Consider the following 17,388-nt stretch of genomic DNA (forward strand, 5'->3'; position numbering starts at 1 on the left):
AAGGAACAGAAGCTGGCAGCCCCGCCTCTGGGTCCTTGTCTGGAGTTTTTAAAGCTCAGAGACCAGCCTCCTGAATCCCTGTCAAGGGCAGAGGCTGGGCGGCTGGGCTGCGACCCTTCCAGAGGCACCGACTGCCTGGGGAAGCAGGTGCCGGACTTGAGAGTTTCAAATCCCAGAGACCCCGCAAGTTCCTAGGAGGCGGCGTTGGGGGTGCATTCAGCGCGCACTCTGCGAGCCGGGAGGTGCGGCGTAGGGGGCGCCGGAGAGCCGGGACCCCGCCCCCGGGGGCGGGGCCTCCCGGCCCGGACCCCCCCCCCCCCCCGCCCTCCTCCCTCTTCCCAGCTCCTGCTCGGCCGCCAGCTCCGGCCTCGGCTCCCCCTCCCAGAGCCCCCTCCCCGGAGCGGAGCCCACCTGAGGGCCCCTCTCCCGCCCCCGGCTCAGCCGCCCGGCCAGAACAGCAGCCGCGGGGGGCAGCCCCCCGTCAGCCTGCCTCCCTCCAGCCCAGCCTGCCAGACGCCCCCCAACCATGAATCTCTTCCGATTCCTGGGAGACCTCTCCCACCTCCTAGCCATCATCTTGCTACTGCTCAAAATCTGGAAGTCCCGCTCGTGTGCCGGTGAGACGCCCACCGGGGCGGGAGAAGGGGGGACATCCCAGGACTCGGGGAAGGGTTTGGAGGCACTAGGAGGACAGGTCCCTCTTCCCACTGCTTGCTGGGGATCCCCCTTCAGGTCCGGGGTTACCAGGGGGTCAGCTCCCTTTCCCAGACTGGGGGTGCATACAGTTTGGTGGGGGTGACTCCAGGCCCCCAATTCAGCCTTCTCCAGCCCCTATCTGGGCGGCCCCCCGGTTCCGGGACTGGGAACAGGGAGCTGTGGCAGGCAGGGAGGTGGCTGGGAGTTGGTGACGTGGACTGTGGCAGCCAGGAAGAGAGCAGAGAGGAAGCAACCGGTTTTGAGGGGCTGAGGTTAAGTGGGGTCCTCCCGAGGCCCCACTTTGGGTCTGGAGTGTCGGAGGACCCCGAGGGGACCGGGGGTGGCCGTGAGGCCTAGCTTGGGACAGAGCCACGGGCTGGAGTAGCTCCGGGGCCGGGCTGCCCCCTGGCTGTGGGCCGTGGGAAAGGGCCCTGCTCCGGCCGGGCGGGCTGGGGAGGCCTCTGGGGACAGCTGCTCTCCAAAGTGGTCTCCAGATTCGTCCTAGGCGCTGGGCCTTGGCTTATTCCCCATGCAGCCCACCCCCAGCCTCCCGTCTCTCTCTCTGGACCACAGGGATTTCGGGGAAGAGCCAGGTCCTGTTTGCTGTAGTGTTCACTGCCCGTTACCTGGACCTCTTCACCAACTACATCTCCCTCTACAACACGTGCATGAAGGTACCGCTCTACCCCACCGCCGGCCTCCCAGAGCCAGGGGAGGGTGCGAGGGAGGAGGGGCGGGGGGCTGGACCCCGGGGTCTGAGGGAGGAGGGGCAGGGGGCCTGGCCTCCCGGGTCTGAGGGAGGAGGGGCGGGGGGCTGGACTCCCGGGTCTGAGGGGGGGGGGGCTGGGGCTGGCCCGCGGGGTTGGGGGGGGGGGGGCTGGGGCCCGGACCCGCGGGTCTGAGGGAGGAGGGGCTGGGGGCCAGGACTCTTGGGCCCACGCCTGTTAGGAGCACAGGCCCCGCGTTCTGAGCAGAAGCGCCCTCCTCCTCATTCCTCTCGACAGGTGGTCTACATCGCCTGCTCCTTCACCACAGTCTGGATGATTTACAGCAAGTTCAAAGCCACTTATGATGGGAACCATGATACCTTCCGGGTGGAGTTCCTCGTTGTTCCCACGGCCATCCTGGCGTTCCTGGTCAACCATGACTTTACCCCTCTGGAGGTAGGCGACCTGGCAGGGTGCCTGTAGTGGCGGGATGGGCTGTGGCAGGGCGGCTATGGACAGTGGACCCTCTCAAAGGCTTGCTTTTGCAGAGTTTGCTCGAACTTCCTTATTTTGGGACCTGCGATTTCAGCACACAGGCTCTGGGGTCGGATCATATTAATGTGACAGCAGCAACACCCACTCTGTGCTAGACCCTGCTCTCAGCGTCGCACCTACATTAACTCCTTCCTGTTCACAGCAGCCCCATTCGACAGATGAGGAAACTGAGGCACAGGCAGTCTAAATGGCTCATCCAAGGTCGTCGACCTAATGGATAGCTCAGGAGTTGGGAACGGGGGCTGTGGAGCCAGCCTACTTGGATTTGAATCCCAGATCTGCTCCTTTCGATTAGCGTGACCTTGGGCATGTGCCTTGACCTCTCTGTGCCCCCTTTGTAAAGTCGAGATCAGGTCCTGGTGCGGGTTTACTGAGGTTATGCAGCATGGCCTAGTGGTTAGACTCTGGAACCGGAAAGTGGGGATTTCAGGCCTGCTTCTACCACTCAGCAGCTGTGGGGCTCTGGACAAGTCAGGTAATTTCTCTGTGCCTCAGTTTCCTCATCTGTAAAATGGGGACAACCAATTCCCACTTCCTAGGGTTCTAATGGGGGTAGATGCTGGTAAAGCAGTGTCTGGCACCAGCTGGGAGGTGCTGTGCCCGTGCTTGTTCACGGACCGAAGTGTTTTGTGCCATGCTGGTACTTTTACTCCGAGATGTTAGGTGTCGTGGTTGTGATTGCATGGCATTCTGGTGGGACTTGTACAAATTCCTGGGAGGAATTTCGAGAGGGCCTGTGCTCAAAGTCTATGCTCTCTAGCCTCCTGGGGCCTGGCGGGGATCAAATTCAGGGGAGCCTTGTGGGAAGCTGGCCCTGAGTGGCCAGACGTGCTGATGTTTTCAACAGAAGCCATGTTTAGGAGTTTTCCTGCAAGATCTTAAAATTTTGGCCGCAGATTCAAAATAGATTTCTAAAAGCCCCCTGCAGGCCGGACCAATCTGACAGAGGGTGACTTTGGCCCATGGGTCCCAGAAATATCAGAGGGAGACCGCACTATGCCGTGGAGGGAAGCCCGTGCTTGGCTCCAGACCCCAAGCTTTGCAAACATATCATCATCCCCATCTTGCCCAGAGCGCTCCCCCCAGCCAGCCCGTTTTGCAGATGGGGAGACTGAGGCTGGGGGAGGCAGTGGGGCTTGCTTTAGGTGGAAGAGGCTGGACCAGAACTCAGGCCTCTTGACTCCAGCTTTTGCCGTTCCCTCATTCAGAAGAGGGAAGTCACTTGTGCAAAGTATTGGCGTCGACTGTGTGTCTGGCTCCGAGCTGGCCATTCTAAATGTGCCATCATCCCGTCTGACCCCTCGGCCACCCCGGGAAGCAGTCGTCCTCATCCCCATTTCTTGGAGGACTAAGGTGAGGCTCAGAGGGGAGAACTCACAGGATCTGAACTCAGGGCCGCCTGCTTTCAAAGCCCGTGCTATTAATTGGTGCATGCTAAAAACAATGACTTTTTAATCATGGAAGAAAGCTATTCTTTAAAAATCCAGAGATCAGGAATAGATAAAGGAAACGCATTGAAAACGTGACCTTCCACCTCCTCTTATGTCATGATTCTGTTCCCCAAGGGTGACCCCAGGGGTAACAGCTGGGTGTGTGTCACCTGAATGGGTACGTTTCCCGAGAGTGTCAGCTACCCTGACTTGCTAAGACCCTCCCTGGAGGATTCTGAGAGACTATGGGAGCAGACCCTGGAGTCCAGCTGCCTGGGTGGGAATCTGTTTCTACCCGCATTTGAGCTGCGTGACCTTGGGCCTCAGTTTCCTCATCTGTATAATGGGTGTAACAGTAGGACCTGGCTCATAGGGTTAAGGCATGAGCCAGTTAATACCCATAGGCGTGTGGAGCAGTGTCTTGGATGTAATAAATGCTGCATAAGCGTTGAGTTGTTATGAATATGTCATGGTCCCCACTTCCTTCCCACAAACCAGAACAGCTGAGGAGGAGCCACACCTGCCACCTGGCTTGTTCTCTGAGGGGAGGTTTCGGTGCGTCTACAGATCACAGATTGCCCCAGGTGGGACTTTCAGGGAGCTGAGAACTGAAAAGGGGCCGACAGATGTCTGCAGTCTCTTCTCCCCCCTCCCACGATGCCCCATCCTGCTCACGAGAGATGGTTGTCGATGCTCCCTCCGTGGTGGCCCATGACAAGCACATGGGGAGCTCGCTCCTGTTCACCCATTCATTCATTCAGGCATTGAATATGTGCCGGGCACTGTGCCAGGTGCTGGGGCCACGGGGTGACTAAGTCATAGGATCCTGGGCCTCACGTTCCCGCTTAACATTCTGGTGAGAGCTGCCAGGAAGGAGATAAGACGGGGCAAAGTGACAGTCCTGGGGGGAGGATGGTTAGGGAAGGCCTCTTTCAGGAGGTGACTGAGGAGCTGAGGCTGGAAGGAGGCAGAAGAGGCAGAATGTGAGAAACCAGGGGAGGAGCTGAGAGAATAGCAAGTGCAAAGGCCCTGGGGCAGGAAAGAGCGTGGCGTGTTGGAGGAACAGATAGAAGGCCTGGGTGGCTGCAGCCCTGAGAGTTTGGGGAGGGAGTAGGAGATGAGGCTGTATGGGAGAGGGCCTTGAAGGTCGAGGTTGGGAATTTGGATTTTACTCTGGTTATGATAAGAAGTCGCTACTGGAGAGTTTTAAGCTAGGGAGTGACATAGTCTGATTTATGTCTCTGAAGATTACACATTGAATGTCGCCCCTACGAGGGCAGGAAAGTCATCCCCATGTTAGAGTTAAGGAAGTGGAGGCCCGGAGAATCTGGGTCTCCTGGAAGGGAAGTCTCAGAGCCAAGATTCCATCCTGGTCCGCCTTTTGGAGAGGCATAAAGGCAAAGTACCGGTGAGCACCGACTCCCGAACCCTTGGTTCGAATCCCAGCTCTGCTGCGGTCTCGGGCAAGGCCCTCACCCTCTCTGGGCCTGTTTCCTCTGTAGAATGGGGATGCTGATAACAGCGCCTCCCTCCTGTGGGGTCGTCGTGAGAATGACATGAGAGAACACACGTGGCCCGGCAGAGCGGTGTCTGGCACACAGTGCGCCGCCCCGGAGGCATCGCTGTCCCCGTTCTCTTTCCGCCATCGCTGTGTGTGTGACCGTGACGCTGTCCTCTGCCTTCTCTCCTGCCCTGTCCCCTCCCGCCTCGTCCTGCCCTCCGCCCCGCTCCCTGGCGCCCCCTGCAGATCCTCTGGACTTTCTCCATCTACCTGGAGTCGGTGGCCATCCTGCCGCAGCTGTTCATGGTGAGCAAGACGGGCGAGGCGGAGACCATCACCAGCCACTACCTGTTCGCGCTGGGCGTCTACCGCACGCTCTATCTCTTCAACTGGATCTGGCGCTATCATTTCGAGGGCTTCTTCGACCTCATCGCCATCGTGGCCGGCCTGGTCCAGACGGTCCTCTACTGCGATTTCTTCTACCTCTATATCACCAAAGGTAGCCGGCGCGATGGCTGCTGCCTCCCATCCCGCCCTCCCCGGGCCTGGGCTCCGTCCCCTCAGCCCTGTGTCACTCAAGGGGGTGGGGGCTTCCTCTCCCACTTCTGGGGTCCCGGGCCCACTGCCCTCCCAGCAGTTCAGACCTCCGCCCCCTGCCTCCCCAGGACCCAGGAGTTGCTCTCCTTCACCCCGTGTCTCTCTGAGGGATGATCCCTCACAGCGTTGCTTGCTTTCTCCCTCCAGCCCACAGACCAGGGTCCCTCTCCTGGGCCCCCCGGGCATTTGCGGGAGGAGAAGACAAGACAAAGAGAGAGGCTGGGGTGGCCTCTGACTTTTGCCCTTTCGGAATTTGTCCTGAGCTCTCTTCCTGCCCCGTGGTTCCAGATCCACAGTTTTTCAGTCTCACACCTGGAAAAAGTCTAGAATTCCTGTCTCCCCAGTGCCAGCAGTGCTCAGAGAAGGGAGGGTCTTCCCTCTGTCGGTTGGTCTCTGTTCTCATTCTCTGGGACTCAGGCCCATTCGTTCATTCATTCATTCATTCATTCAGCCAACAAATTTATTGAGCACTTGCCGTGTCCCCGGCCAGGCGCTAGGCTCTGGGGAGGCAGCAGTAGGAGGAAAGGTGGACGCAGCCCTGCTCTCCCCTTATGTTCTGTCGGGGGGAGACGGCGAATAAACAAGGAAAGAGAGAGATGGTCGCAGACCGTGAGAAGGGCTGTGACAGAAACCAGGGGCGTGTCCCTGAACAGCTGTGGAGGGGAGGGCAGCCTCTTTGAGGAGATGCTGACTGAAGCAGGGACCTGAGAAAGTAGGCGTGGGTCAGGAAAGAGGGGACAGGCGGGCAGGGACCTGGAGGCAGCCCAAAGCCCTTGAGGATTGAGGCTGGGAGGGCGGGAGGGGGTGGTCTTGCCCGGGCAGCCCTCCCAGACCCTCTGACCCCCATGCCCTGCCTCTAGCCCAAGAGCCCTTCCAGGTGGGGGAGGAGCACCAGCACCAGGAGAAATGGGGCCTCCTCTTGCCTCCGTTGCTCAGCCCCTGGGACGAGACTAGGGCACCCCCAGCCCCACCCCTTAGGAGTTCAAGCCGCTCCCCCCAGTTGATAGCTTGGGGTCCTAGGGCTGACCCCCCTCGCATCTCTGTCTGGCCCAGCATCCACGCGCCTGCTCTGGGAATGGGAAGCCCTCCCCTCCACCGGGGTCCCAAGGTAACGCCTGTCCCCCTGCCTCCTCACAGTCCTAAAGGGGAAGAAGCTGAGCTTGCCGGCGTAACCCTGGTCCTCGCCGTCCCTCCTCGGCAGCCCAGCAGCAGCGGGAGGCAGAGGAAGGCAACCGAAGACGAAGAGCCTTCCCGTCCAGGGGTGACTTTTTAAACACCCAGCCTCTCCCCGCTCTCCATCCCGGCTCCTGCCGAGTTTCAGGGGGCGGGGGAGGACCCACGCCTTGGGCAGTTCAGGACCTAGGCTGTTTGTAGTTTTTTGCCTTTTAGAGAAGAAGAAGAAGAAAAAAAAAAATCTTTCCACTCTTGAGCTTTTGATTCTGATGACTCCTTTCTCTTCTACTCTCTGGTCCCCATTTTTATAAACTGTTTTTGAGGGGCCCGTGGGGCCGGGCAGGGTCGGAGATGTTTTCCCTGCCCTGAGCTCCTCAGACCCCTTCCAGATCCTACTCCCCCAGCCCCACTGGTTGCCAAACACTAAATCTGCCGACACCCGCCTTCCCAGCCTCCCACCGTGGCCGTGAACACAGCCTCCTGCTCCCCCAAACTTCTGGGTTGGGGGGGGAAGGTCTCCCCTCATTTTTCATAATAACTTTTTTCCAGAGTTTTGGACTTTTGGTCTTGTCCTCATTTTTTTTTTTTTTTTTTTTTTTGGCAATTTAGGGGAACAAGGGGGGCCGGGCATGGGAACGGGGCTGGCCTGAGGGTCCCCGTGATTCTACCGCCATGTTTTTGTACAGAAAGGATGATTGATTCTTTGTTCTCTTGAAATAAACCGAGGAAAACGATGCCTCTCTTTCGCGACTCCTTGCCTTCTCTCTTTGGCGTTGGTGGGGTCCTGCCCCGGCCCCCGTCTCCGCTTCTGCTTTATCCCATCCACCGTCCCTGGGCCACCAGAGGTCTGGGAGGAGCAGGAAGATGAGAGACTGGCCTTCCTGAGACTCTTGGCTGCACCCTGACTCCTCCCAGCTCCACTGGGGATGACGTTTTGGACAAAAAAAAAATCTCGAAGATTCTCATCTTGGCACCAAACTTCCCTGACCGTTCTCCTGAATCACAGGGTTGCAGAAGACCTTCAAAAGCGTGCGTTTGGGAGGTCACCAATGGCCACCCCCCGTCACACCCTCATTTGGCATTTTGTTGCTCCACTCTGTTTTCTTAAAAAAAAAAAGGGGGGGGGGAGGGAATTGGTTGCCAGCCTTTAAAAACCAGATTTTCACATTAAATTCTGAATTTCTGGCTTCTCATGAAAAAAAATCCATCAATCTGACAATGCCAGGTCCTCGTTTCTGGGTGACAACAGATGGCTGGAGCTGAATGGATGGGATGTGAGCTTTCCACCACGGTCCCTGGGACTTGGCTGAGGGGTTGTTCCCATTTATTATTGAGCTGACGCTGTTGTTTTTGGTTTTTGTTTGGTAGAGTTAAAAGAAAAGTGAAATATTTCCCATGTCTCCCTCCAGATTGGCCTCCCACCTGGTCTGTTTCCTCTTCTTGCATTACCTGCCTGGTCCTTGTAAGCTTCTGGAGTTTTTTTTTCGTTTTTCTTTTTTTGAGGAAGATTGGCCCTGAGCTAACATCTGTGCCGATCTTCCTCCACTTTGTATGTGGGACAGCTGCCACAGTATGGCTTGTTAAGCAGTGCGTAGGTCTGCGCCTGGGATCTGAACCCGGGATCTGAACCCACAAACCCTGGACCACCAAAGCAAAGCAAGTGAACTTAACCACTACACCATCAGTCTGGCCCCTGGAGTTTTTTTGTTTTTTTTTTTTGCTGAGGAAGATTAGTCCTGAGCTAACATCTGTGCCAACTTCATCCACTTTATATGGGGGATGCCTGCCACAGCATGGCTGACAGGTGGTGCAGGTCCACGCCTGGGATCTGAACCTGCGAACCCGTGCCATCAAAGTGGAGTGCGCAGAACTTAACCACTACGCCACGGGGCAGCCCCCAGCTTCTGGAGTTTTGACCCCTGATATAGAGTCTCTAGATAGCTACTAAGACCCTCCTTAACTGCCTCCAGTTCTCCTGTAGGATGGCTCTGGAAGCTTCTGGAGGCAGGCAGCTGGCGTTTCCCGAGCATTTCCTAAGTGCCAGGCAATGTGCATTGCACGGACGAGCCCACAGGACCCTCACAGCACCCTGAAGAGGGGGTGCTTTGCAGGGGAGGAAGCCCAGACTTAGAGGGGCAAGTGGTAGAGGTGGGGTTTGTGCCCGGGCTTCCTGACCCCGGAGCCTGTGTGTTTAACCACCGCGGCGGGGTTTATCAACTGTTTTTTCTTTCTTTCTCTGAAGCCAGGGCGCCTTCTGTTTAGAGGAGTTTTGCCCGGAAGGCGGCTACGGAAACGCAGGAGCGTGATATGGGGTGGGAGGTGGCCCCTGGTTGAACGCAGTCTCAAAACCGTCGATCTCAGTCTGGTCCGAGTCTAATTTTATAGCCAACACAACTCGGGCCCAGAGAGACTAAGTGGCGCGCCCGGGTTATCCAGCTGGTGACAGGGTGACATGACAGCCTGGATTCCTCCCATTTCCCGTGCCCGGACGCAGCCCACGCCACTCCACTGCTGCCCTTTCTCCCCATGCCCACAGGGACGACGACCTGTTTATTTCCGTGCCCCCAGAACTGAGCCCCGGGCCTGCCACACAGGAGGCCTCCAAGAGGGGACCACAGCACCCACATTTGCCCCCCCCATAACTTGTACCCCTTTGTCCAGTTCGTAAACAAATGCTCTGCAGGCCACTGCGACCCTTGTGTGGGTCCGTTTTTTTTGGCCTGCAAAACATTAAATTTTTTTTTAATTCCTTGCCAACGAATTCCCCATAAAAAGAAACAGATGTCCAGTTGTTCCAGAACAGCCAGAAGATTCTAGAGCCGCACTGTCCAATAGGGTGGCCATTAGCTGCAGGTGACCATTAGCACTTGAAATATGGCGAGTCCCAATTGAGATGTGCTGTCCTCATTAATAATTTTCACATTGATGACATGCTGAAATGATCGTGTTTTGGATAGATTGGGTTGAATAGAATGTATGAAAATTATTTTCACTTGTTTCGCTCTAGTTTTCTTAATGTGACAACTAGACGATTTGAAATCCTGTCCGCCGTGGCTCACGTTACATTTCAACCGGACAGTGCTGGTCTAGACGCCCCAGGCCCGCAGTGCTGGATGCTGGGTGCTGAGTGAAGGCGGCCCCTCCCGGACACGGCCCCTGTCCCCACCGCTCCCTTAATGGGCGCTTCAGCCACCGGGTTACCTGCTCGGCCCCTACAGGCCTGTGCACATGTCGCCGACCACCCTCGGGATTCTCGAATGAAACCCCTTCCTCTTCCCCAAGGTGGTTTAAATATTTTGCGACAAGGATCTCCCTGGACCTCATTCACGCACTTCCATCGCCTGTTCGTTCAACGACTCCTCACGGGGCGTGGTTGTGAGTTGAGTCCCTTGTCACTGGGGTGAGGGAAGGGCTTTGGCGTCAGGGACAGGGCTGGTGGCAGTGTTGGCCCCTGTTCTCAGCGCTGTCTCCGTGGGCGGAAGCGTTTTGTCTCTCTGAACTCGAGCTTCCTCCACTGTACGATGGGGTGCCTCGTACCGCCCTCGCACGGCCAGTGTGAGGAGGAAAGGGCTCGGTGTGTGACACACACAGGCCTGGGAGAAGGGCTCCCTTCCTTCCTGTCACCACCTCTCATCTGTCACTAACACGGTGGTCCCCAGATAGAGGGTCCAGGAGGCGGCATGGAAGTGTGACCCAGTGCCGAGACCCCTGAGATGACCGTGTGGGATTTCTCACCACCCCGGGCCACTGAAGGGACCAGAGAAGAACAGACACGAGAGGGACAGAGAGCTGTTCTCAGAAACCCTTCTGGAGGGAGGATTATGTCTTTACTGCTGTGGATGAGGATGCCTAGTCGTCGGGCATCATAGCGAGGCGAGGGACCTTTGGGGTGCTCAGATAGGGGGACAGGCTGGAGCCTGTATAACTCAGGTTGTGGGGGTCCGGGCTGGGCGTGTTGACAGGGCTGGCAGCAGAGGGCGGGGAGAGGGAGGTCAGCACCACGCCGCGCTCATCCAGGGAGCGCTTGTAGGGGACCGGAGCGTCATTTTGGAGGTCCTGGAGGGCCAGGTAGGCCTGGAATATCTGTGGGCAGAGAAGGGCATGCTGCAGGCCGGCTTGGGCTGGGCAGGGCAGGAGGGGGCCGGGCTGGGGACGGGCCTGGGAGGGAGCCGCAGGGTGTGGCTGTGCCCGCTGCTCCCTGGACCCGGGCTCTCGGCTCGAGGCCTAATGCTGGGCTGCGTCTCTGCGTCTGCTCAGAGAGGGGGCAGCTTCCTTCCAATTTACCCAACGGCGTGGAAGGGGCTGGCTGAGACCCCGGGAGGACCACCCCCCAACTCCCAGGGGAGCTCAGTGACAGTGGACTGTTCTGGCTGTTCCAGCCCCTCCCGGCGGAGGCAGAGGGCGCCTGGGGAGGCGGCTTGTCCTCACCCAGATGAGGATGGAGAAGAAAGCGAAGGTGACGGCCACCTTGGCGCTGCTGCTCCCCAGGAGGAAATGTTTGGGTGGCGAATGCTGCCACTGGTTGGCCAGGAAGCAGAAACCCACGAACCAGACGGCTGTCCAGAGGACTGTGGGGTCACAAGGAGAGAAGAGGGGCAGAGAGAGAGCCGGCTTAGGAAGGACTGCTGGGGTGTGGACAGGGTGCGGCTGGGGCTCTATCAGGTGATGAGATTTTGCTTTGAGGCCTGGATCTGCCACTCAGCAGCTGCGGGCCCAGTTACACACCCTCCTCAAGCCTCAGTTTCCCCCCTCTGTAAAATGTGAACACGAACAGGACTTAACTCCTCGGGGGAAGGTGCTGAGGAACAAATGAGACAAGGCACGTGGAGCCCTTGGCTCCAGGCCCAGGAAATGCCAACGTCGCTACAGACTTAGTCTCTCTCGTTTCATCCTCGGAAAGACCCTGCCAGGTGGGCGCTTTCATCCCACCTTCTCCTGGAGCTCAGAGATGGGGAGGGACCCGCTCAAGCTGCCCCGAGCAAGGAGACGCCGGAGTTGGGACTTCAAACCGGGTCTGTCTGGCTCTGTGCTCCGAACCCCACCTCCTGCCACCAGGTGGCTTTTCAAGAAATGTTCTCTGAGGGAGGGAGGTGAATGCGAAGAAAACTCCAGCCAGGAGGGAAGCTTCTAGAATTAGCCCGGGGGTCAGAAGAGGTGACCCTGACACTGAGTCTAAAGGACGAGTGACAATTCCTCGGAAGGAGACAGCAGGTGCAGAAGGGAGGGACACAGCTTTGGGTCAAGCGTGGAGGACAGTCAGAGGCCGGCTGGGTGGGGGAGGGCGGTGTCCTGGGGACCTGGGGGAGCCAGGGAGGGCCGGGAGGAGGAGCAGGGGCAGCTCTGGGCGGGCGTTCCCGGGGAGGGGGGTGCTCACCAGCCAGGATGAAGTCCAGGAGCTGGAAGGCCGACTTGAAGCGGGTGCTGGCGATGCGGCCCTCGTGGGCGTCCAGGACGAGGAAGGCCAGGCAGCAGAGGAAGGCCAGGAGGCCGGCCCCCACGGAGAAGCTGCAGGCCGTGTTGTTGCTGTTGAGGACGCAGTGGAGCTGCGATGAGTCAGTCTTGTTCTGGTAGCCGTCGGTCAGCAGGGAGGAGAAGATGATGAGGGCAAAGATCTGCGGAAGCAGGAGGATGGTGCCCAGGGGCCGGAGCGCAGCTCAGCATCTCCCCCAACCCGCGCATCCTCCCGGGTTCCCCCACCTGCGGACGGACGGTGGGCCCTGCCGCAAACCCGCTGGGCCGTTCTGGCCCCTTCCTTCCTGGCACAGCCTCAGAGCCTTCCAGCCCCGTCCCTCCTGCTGCCCCTCACCCCTCTTCTCTATCCTAGCTCAGGCCTCTTTCCCTGGCCCCTCCGCCCATCCCCGACACGGGCCCCAGAGGGGTCTTTCCACACCCTGCCCCTCCCGGCTCACAGCCCCCCCTGGCTCCCTAGCACCCCGGGACACAGTGCCAGCCCCTCAGCCTGGCCTTTGAGACCCTGCGTGGTCTCTGCTCTCTTTGCTCTTTTAATCCCTCTCTCCCCACTCACCTCTGCCTCGCCCCAGACTCCCCTTCTGCCGCCCCAATCGGGCACCTGCCGCCAAACCCAGGTACCAATATGAAACGCTTAGCACCGTGCCTGGGACACAGGACGAGCTCAATAAGTGGTTGCCACCATGAGTATTCTCTCGGCCTCTAAGCTCTTCCTCTGCCTGCAACTTCCTCCCCGCTCCCGGCTTGGCTAATTCCCATCCATCTTTAAAAATAAATCTGTGAAATATTCCAAAAACACAGAAATATACGGAGGGACGTGTGACAAACACCCAGGATCTAATAAACATTACCATATTACCATTTTGCCTTTTTTTAAGAAAGCAAATACAACCACTGATAGGACAGCCCCGTTCCTCTCGCCCATGCACGCTGCCTGCGACACGCTGTAGCAGGACTGTCTGCATCCATGCTTGTCTTCCACGGGGTTTGTTTATTAAACGCCACTAAAGTGCTCCACAAGCCCTCGCCCGTGTCATCCTTTTAACCACCCTAGAATGGAGGCACGACTCACGGCCCCGTTTTTTAGATAGTGGAACTGAGGCACAGAGAGGGTGAGGAATGGCCCAAAGTCACTCAGCTAGTAAGCGGCAGCACCTGGATTTGAACCGAAGCTGTCTGGCTCCCCAGTCTGCTGTAACTCTCTGCTCTACCGCCCCAGGCTGGACCAGACACCTTGAGAGCAGGGGTTCCTAGGCATGCAGTTCAGTGAAAATGCTAAGCCCCAATGATTTGTCGCAGACCGTCACAATGCAGTGTGGCAAGGTCCATGCCAGATATGGAAGGAACTGGTGTGTGTATGGGGTGGGCAGTGGGAGTTGGTCCAGGAAGTCTTCCTGGAGGACGTGACGCCTGTAAGGAGGGTTGCAGGGTGAGAAAGGCTAAGGAGTGGGGGTTGTCTGGAGGGCAATAGGGAGCCATGGGAGGGCTGTGAGCAGGGGAGGGTCAGGGTCAACTCTGGATGAACGAAGAGCCCTCTGGGGCCACTAGAGATGCACTGGAGGTCGGAAGCCAGAGGGGAGGCTGGGGCCTGGGGCCAGGGAGAGAGGCGAGGTCTGAGCTGCAACTGAAGTCGTGGGGCTGGATTTTGGAGGCAATAAGGTGGGATCTGAGCTGCACCTTAAAGAAGGAGGAGTTTCTCAGGCAGGCAGAGGAGGAAAGGCATTCCAGGCCGGGCAAGCCGTGTGTGCAAAAGCCAGATGCCGCAGAACGCGGCTCCTTCTGGGATGGGGAGAGACCTCACTGGCAGGCTCCCGTGTGAGACGAGGCTGGGAAAGCGGGCGGGAGCCAGACCCTCGCAGGCCTCGCACACCACACCCAGGGGCCTGCACTTGGGCGCCGTGGAAAGTGAAATTTCCTACGTGGATGTGATTTTACTCACGGAAGGGCTCTGAGCAGAGGATGGCCGGGCTCAGACCTGGGAGTCAGAGCAAATCTCTAGGGTCGTGATGGCTCGGAGGGGGCAGGACCAGAGGCCAACAGATCAGAGAGGAGACCGTCGGGAGGGTCCAGGCAGAGTCCTGAGGCCTGGGCCGGGCTCAGAGCTCTGGGGAACCCGGTGATATCTGGGACGTGAAATTGGCCTTGGTGATGGCTCGGATGTGGTGATGCTGGGGAGGGGAGCGGGGGGCTAGGCAAGGGGAAGGGGTTCAGGAGAGTTTGAACTCCTCCTGGAAGGGTCCTCATGGGACCCTTCTCTCTACTCCAGCCCCCCAGGTCCAAATTGGACCTCAGCAGATGTATGTTGAAGGAGTGAATGACCTTGGGCCCTAATCGCCCTTGCCCTGCCCTTCAGAGTGGGGGTGGGGAAGCAAAGGATGGACCCCTAAACTTTTCAGCCTCTGCCCATCCTCCTCTCCCCTTTGCCTTAATTGCTGTCTCTGAATAATAATAATAATAATAATAACAATAATAACCACGGGTCCCTCTTTTGGTCCAGCACTTCAGCATTTTCCAAGGGGATTCACATCCTCCCCTGTTTCGGAGCTGAGGAACCGGGTCCAGAAAAGGGGAGCACCTTGCCCTGCTGGTCTGAGGCAGAGCCAGGTCGAGGCCGAGGACCGGAAGGCCCCATCGATCGTCTTTGAGCCCAGATTCGTTTTACCCGCACTACCTCCCTGGAGCCTTGCACCAGCCCCATGTGGTCGATGCTACTAAGTCATTTCTGTTGCACAGGTGACAGATCGAAGTCATTACGGTGGAGTGGAAAGAGCCAGATGCGTCTGACTCGGCCAGCTGTGTGGCCCTGGGCAAATCACTCATCTCTTGGAGCCTCAGTTTCCCAGTCTGTCTCGGTGCTTCGAAAAGGGGCATCCAAGGGTGGGGGGCCTGGCCCTGACGGTCGTTCTCATGATCGGCCCAGAGAGGGAAAGCGTCCTTTCAAGGTCGGTCAGCGGTGGAGGGGGATCGGAATGCAGCCTTCCTGACTTCCAGGCCTGTGGGCTGTCTGTCCACTCACCCTGAAAACCCCAGGCTGCGGCGCGAGCCCAGGGTGCTGGAGACAGGGGAAGGGGGCTCAGCTGGGCCAGGGGGACCCTCGCCTTCCGAAGCCTGAGTCCCACCTCCTTCCAGGCCCTCCCTGGCCTGTCCTCAGGGAGGGAGCAAAGATTAATCGGTTAAGGCACCAGCTGGCAGGCGGCAGGGAGCAGGACAAGAGCACCAGCTGCCCAGAGACTCCCTACCGAGGAGCCAGGCCAGGGGGGGAAGGAGGAGAGGGCGGGAGGGAGGGTGGAGGCGGCGGGCAAAGTCTGTGACCGAAACGTCTGGCCCAGTCGGCGGCCCTGCCCTCTGCCTTCGTCACCCCAGCCCACACCAGCTGGGCCTCCTTCTCTCTCGCCCCCCGGCCCCCGCCCTTCCTTCCGGAGCTTCGGAGGTGCTAGAATCCTTCCCAGTCGCTCGCCAGCTGGGTGATGTCTTTAGGCAAGTCACTCCACCTCTGTGAGCCTCAGTTTCCCCCGGGGTCAAACGGGGGTAATGACGCCCGTGTCACATGGTCGTGGGGAGGGGCCTGGAACTGGGACGTGGAATTCGTAATTCCCCGCTTCCCCCGGGTGAGAACAACGGACACTGTCCCCATCACCACAGACCCCGGAACCCCTCTCTGTCCTCGCTCACAAGCCCTGATTCGTCCCAATAATCACTGCTATTCAAGGGAAGATTAGGACTCGCCAGGCCCCGGCTCATCATTTTATAGGGATAAACTCGTTTCGTTTTCACAACACTCCTTCCTCCGACCAGGGCACCCCACCATCTTTTTGCTGATGACAGTATAGAGGTTCAGAGAAGTCAAGTCACCTCCTCCAGGTCACACAGACACAGGGTGATGGGTAAATCATCAAACGGGACGGGGTGCTTTTGAGTAGGAATGGTGGTGCTGCTGATGCTCACGCCAGGACTGGCCCCGGAGCACCGGGGTGTACGTCCCCCTCCGTGGACAGCACGTGGCCGAGCCGGGATTCAAAGCCAGGCCTGTCTGATCCTTCTCTGACCACGGGTTCCAGAAGGCATAGGGAGGAGACACTCTGGATTAGGACCCGGGCACCCCACCTACTCCCATGACCCTGATCCAGTCTCGTCCTCTCCCTGGGCCTCTGTTTCCAGCTCTGTCAAAGGAGAGCAATGGAGGCAGCACAGGTGAAAGCCAGAGTCACAGCACTAACCTCATGCACTGAGGTCCAGAGAGGAGCAGGGATTGGGCCAAGGTCACACAGCAAAGTCTGGGCTGAGTGGGAATGGGAGCCCGGGTGTCTGGACCCTTCACGAATACAGTAAGGATTAAAGCAGTGCACGCGGAGCCCTCTCGTGGCACAGCGCCTGGCGCACAGCCACCACCGACGCCAGGGTCTCAGGTCCACGTTCCATGTTCCCCTCCCACCTCCATGTCCCTCTTCCTTCCTAGAGGCCCAGCCCCGGCTCCGCGCCGAGTCCCTTCCCTGCAAGGTGGGAAACGAGTGGGCTCTGGCGGAGCTCGGGGGGCCGGCTTAAGTGGTTAAGTTTGCACGCTCCACTTTGGCAGTCCCGGGTTCAGATCCTAGGCTCGGACCTACACACCACTCATCGAGCCATGCTGTGGCGGCGTCTCACATAGCACAACCAGAAGGACCTACAACTAGGATACACAACTATGTACTGGGGGGCTTTGGGGAGAAAAAAAAAAAAGAAGAAGATTGGTAACAGATGTTAGCTCAGGGCCAATCTTCTTCACACACAAAAAAATTATATAATGTTATAAACCAATGTTACTGCAATAAAAAAATAATAAAGAACCCATTCTTTTTTTTTTTTTAAATGGGGCTCAGAGCATCGACTTCGAAGGGCCGTTTCTTCCCATGAGACTTAAGCGCTCAGAAGAGCGAGGGCCTCCGGTTAGGTGCTCAGTAAAAGGCTATCTGGGCCATCAGCTCCCTTCTGCTTTCTTTTCCCGCCTCCAGCCCCTTCCTGCCTCCCGCTCCCTCTGCACTGGGTCTGAGAGGTGACAATGCCTGCGTCCTGTCCCCTCGAGGGGAGGTCGGGCCGCAGGAGGGCCTCACCCCTGCGCAGATGCGCGTGATGGTCTTGGGCCTCTTCAGGAACTGCACGGCCTCGCTGTCTGCCAGGTCCTGCAGGCTTTCGGGGATGTGCATGGCGGCTGCTCTGCTCCCGGGCCTGGGATGCTGGGTGCCACCGGCCAGGGGGGCGGCTCCAGGCCCACCCTGGGGCTCGG

The 17,388-nt window shown here is 58.4% G+C and overlaps 2 protein-coding genes across 2 annotated transcripts; one reads left to right on the forward strand and one right to left on the reverse strand.

The window, feature by feature from the left end:
* Window positions 1-369: 369 nt before the first annotated feature.
* KDELR1 (KDEL endoplasmic reticulum protein retention receptor 1) lies at window positions 370-7,401 on the forward strand. The gene is made up of 5 exons (XM_046683840.1): window positions 370-617; window positions 1,270-1,370; window positions 1,701-1,859; window positions 5,136-5,388; window positions 6,624-7,401. Exons 1-5 carry the CDS (start codon window positions 527-529, stop codon window positions 6,656-6,658), a joined length of 639 nt encoding a protein of 212 aa, XP_046539796.1. The 5' UTR covers window positions 370-526; the 3' UTR covers window positions 6,659-7,401.
* Window positions 7,402-10,508: 3,107 nt separating this feature from the next.
* Window positions 10,509-17,382, reverse strand: SYNGR4 (synaptogyrin 4). The gene is made up of 4 exons (XM_046680239.1): window positions 17,216-17,382; window positions 12,034-12,271; window positions 11,088-11,227; window positions 10,509-10,742 (listed from the first exon to the last, which is right to left on the reverse strand). Exons 1-4 carry the CDS (start codon window positions 17,306-17,308, stop codon window positions 10,509-10,511), a joined length of 705 nt encoding a protein of 234 aa, XP_046536195.1. The 5' UTR covers window positions 17,309-17,382.
* Window positions 17,383-17,388: the final 6 nt, after the last annotated feature.

This window comes from Equus quagga, chromosome 13 (assembly GCF_021613505.1).
Source record: "Equus quagga isolate Etosha38 chromosome 13, UCLA_HA_Equagga_1.0, whole genome shotgun sequence".
NCBI lineage: Eukaryota > Metazoa > Chordata > Mammalia > Perissodactyla > Equidae > Equus > Equus quagga.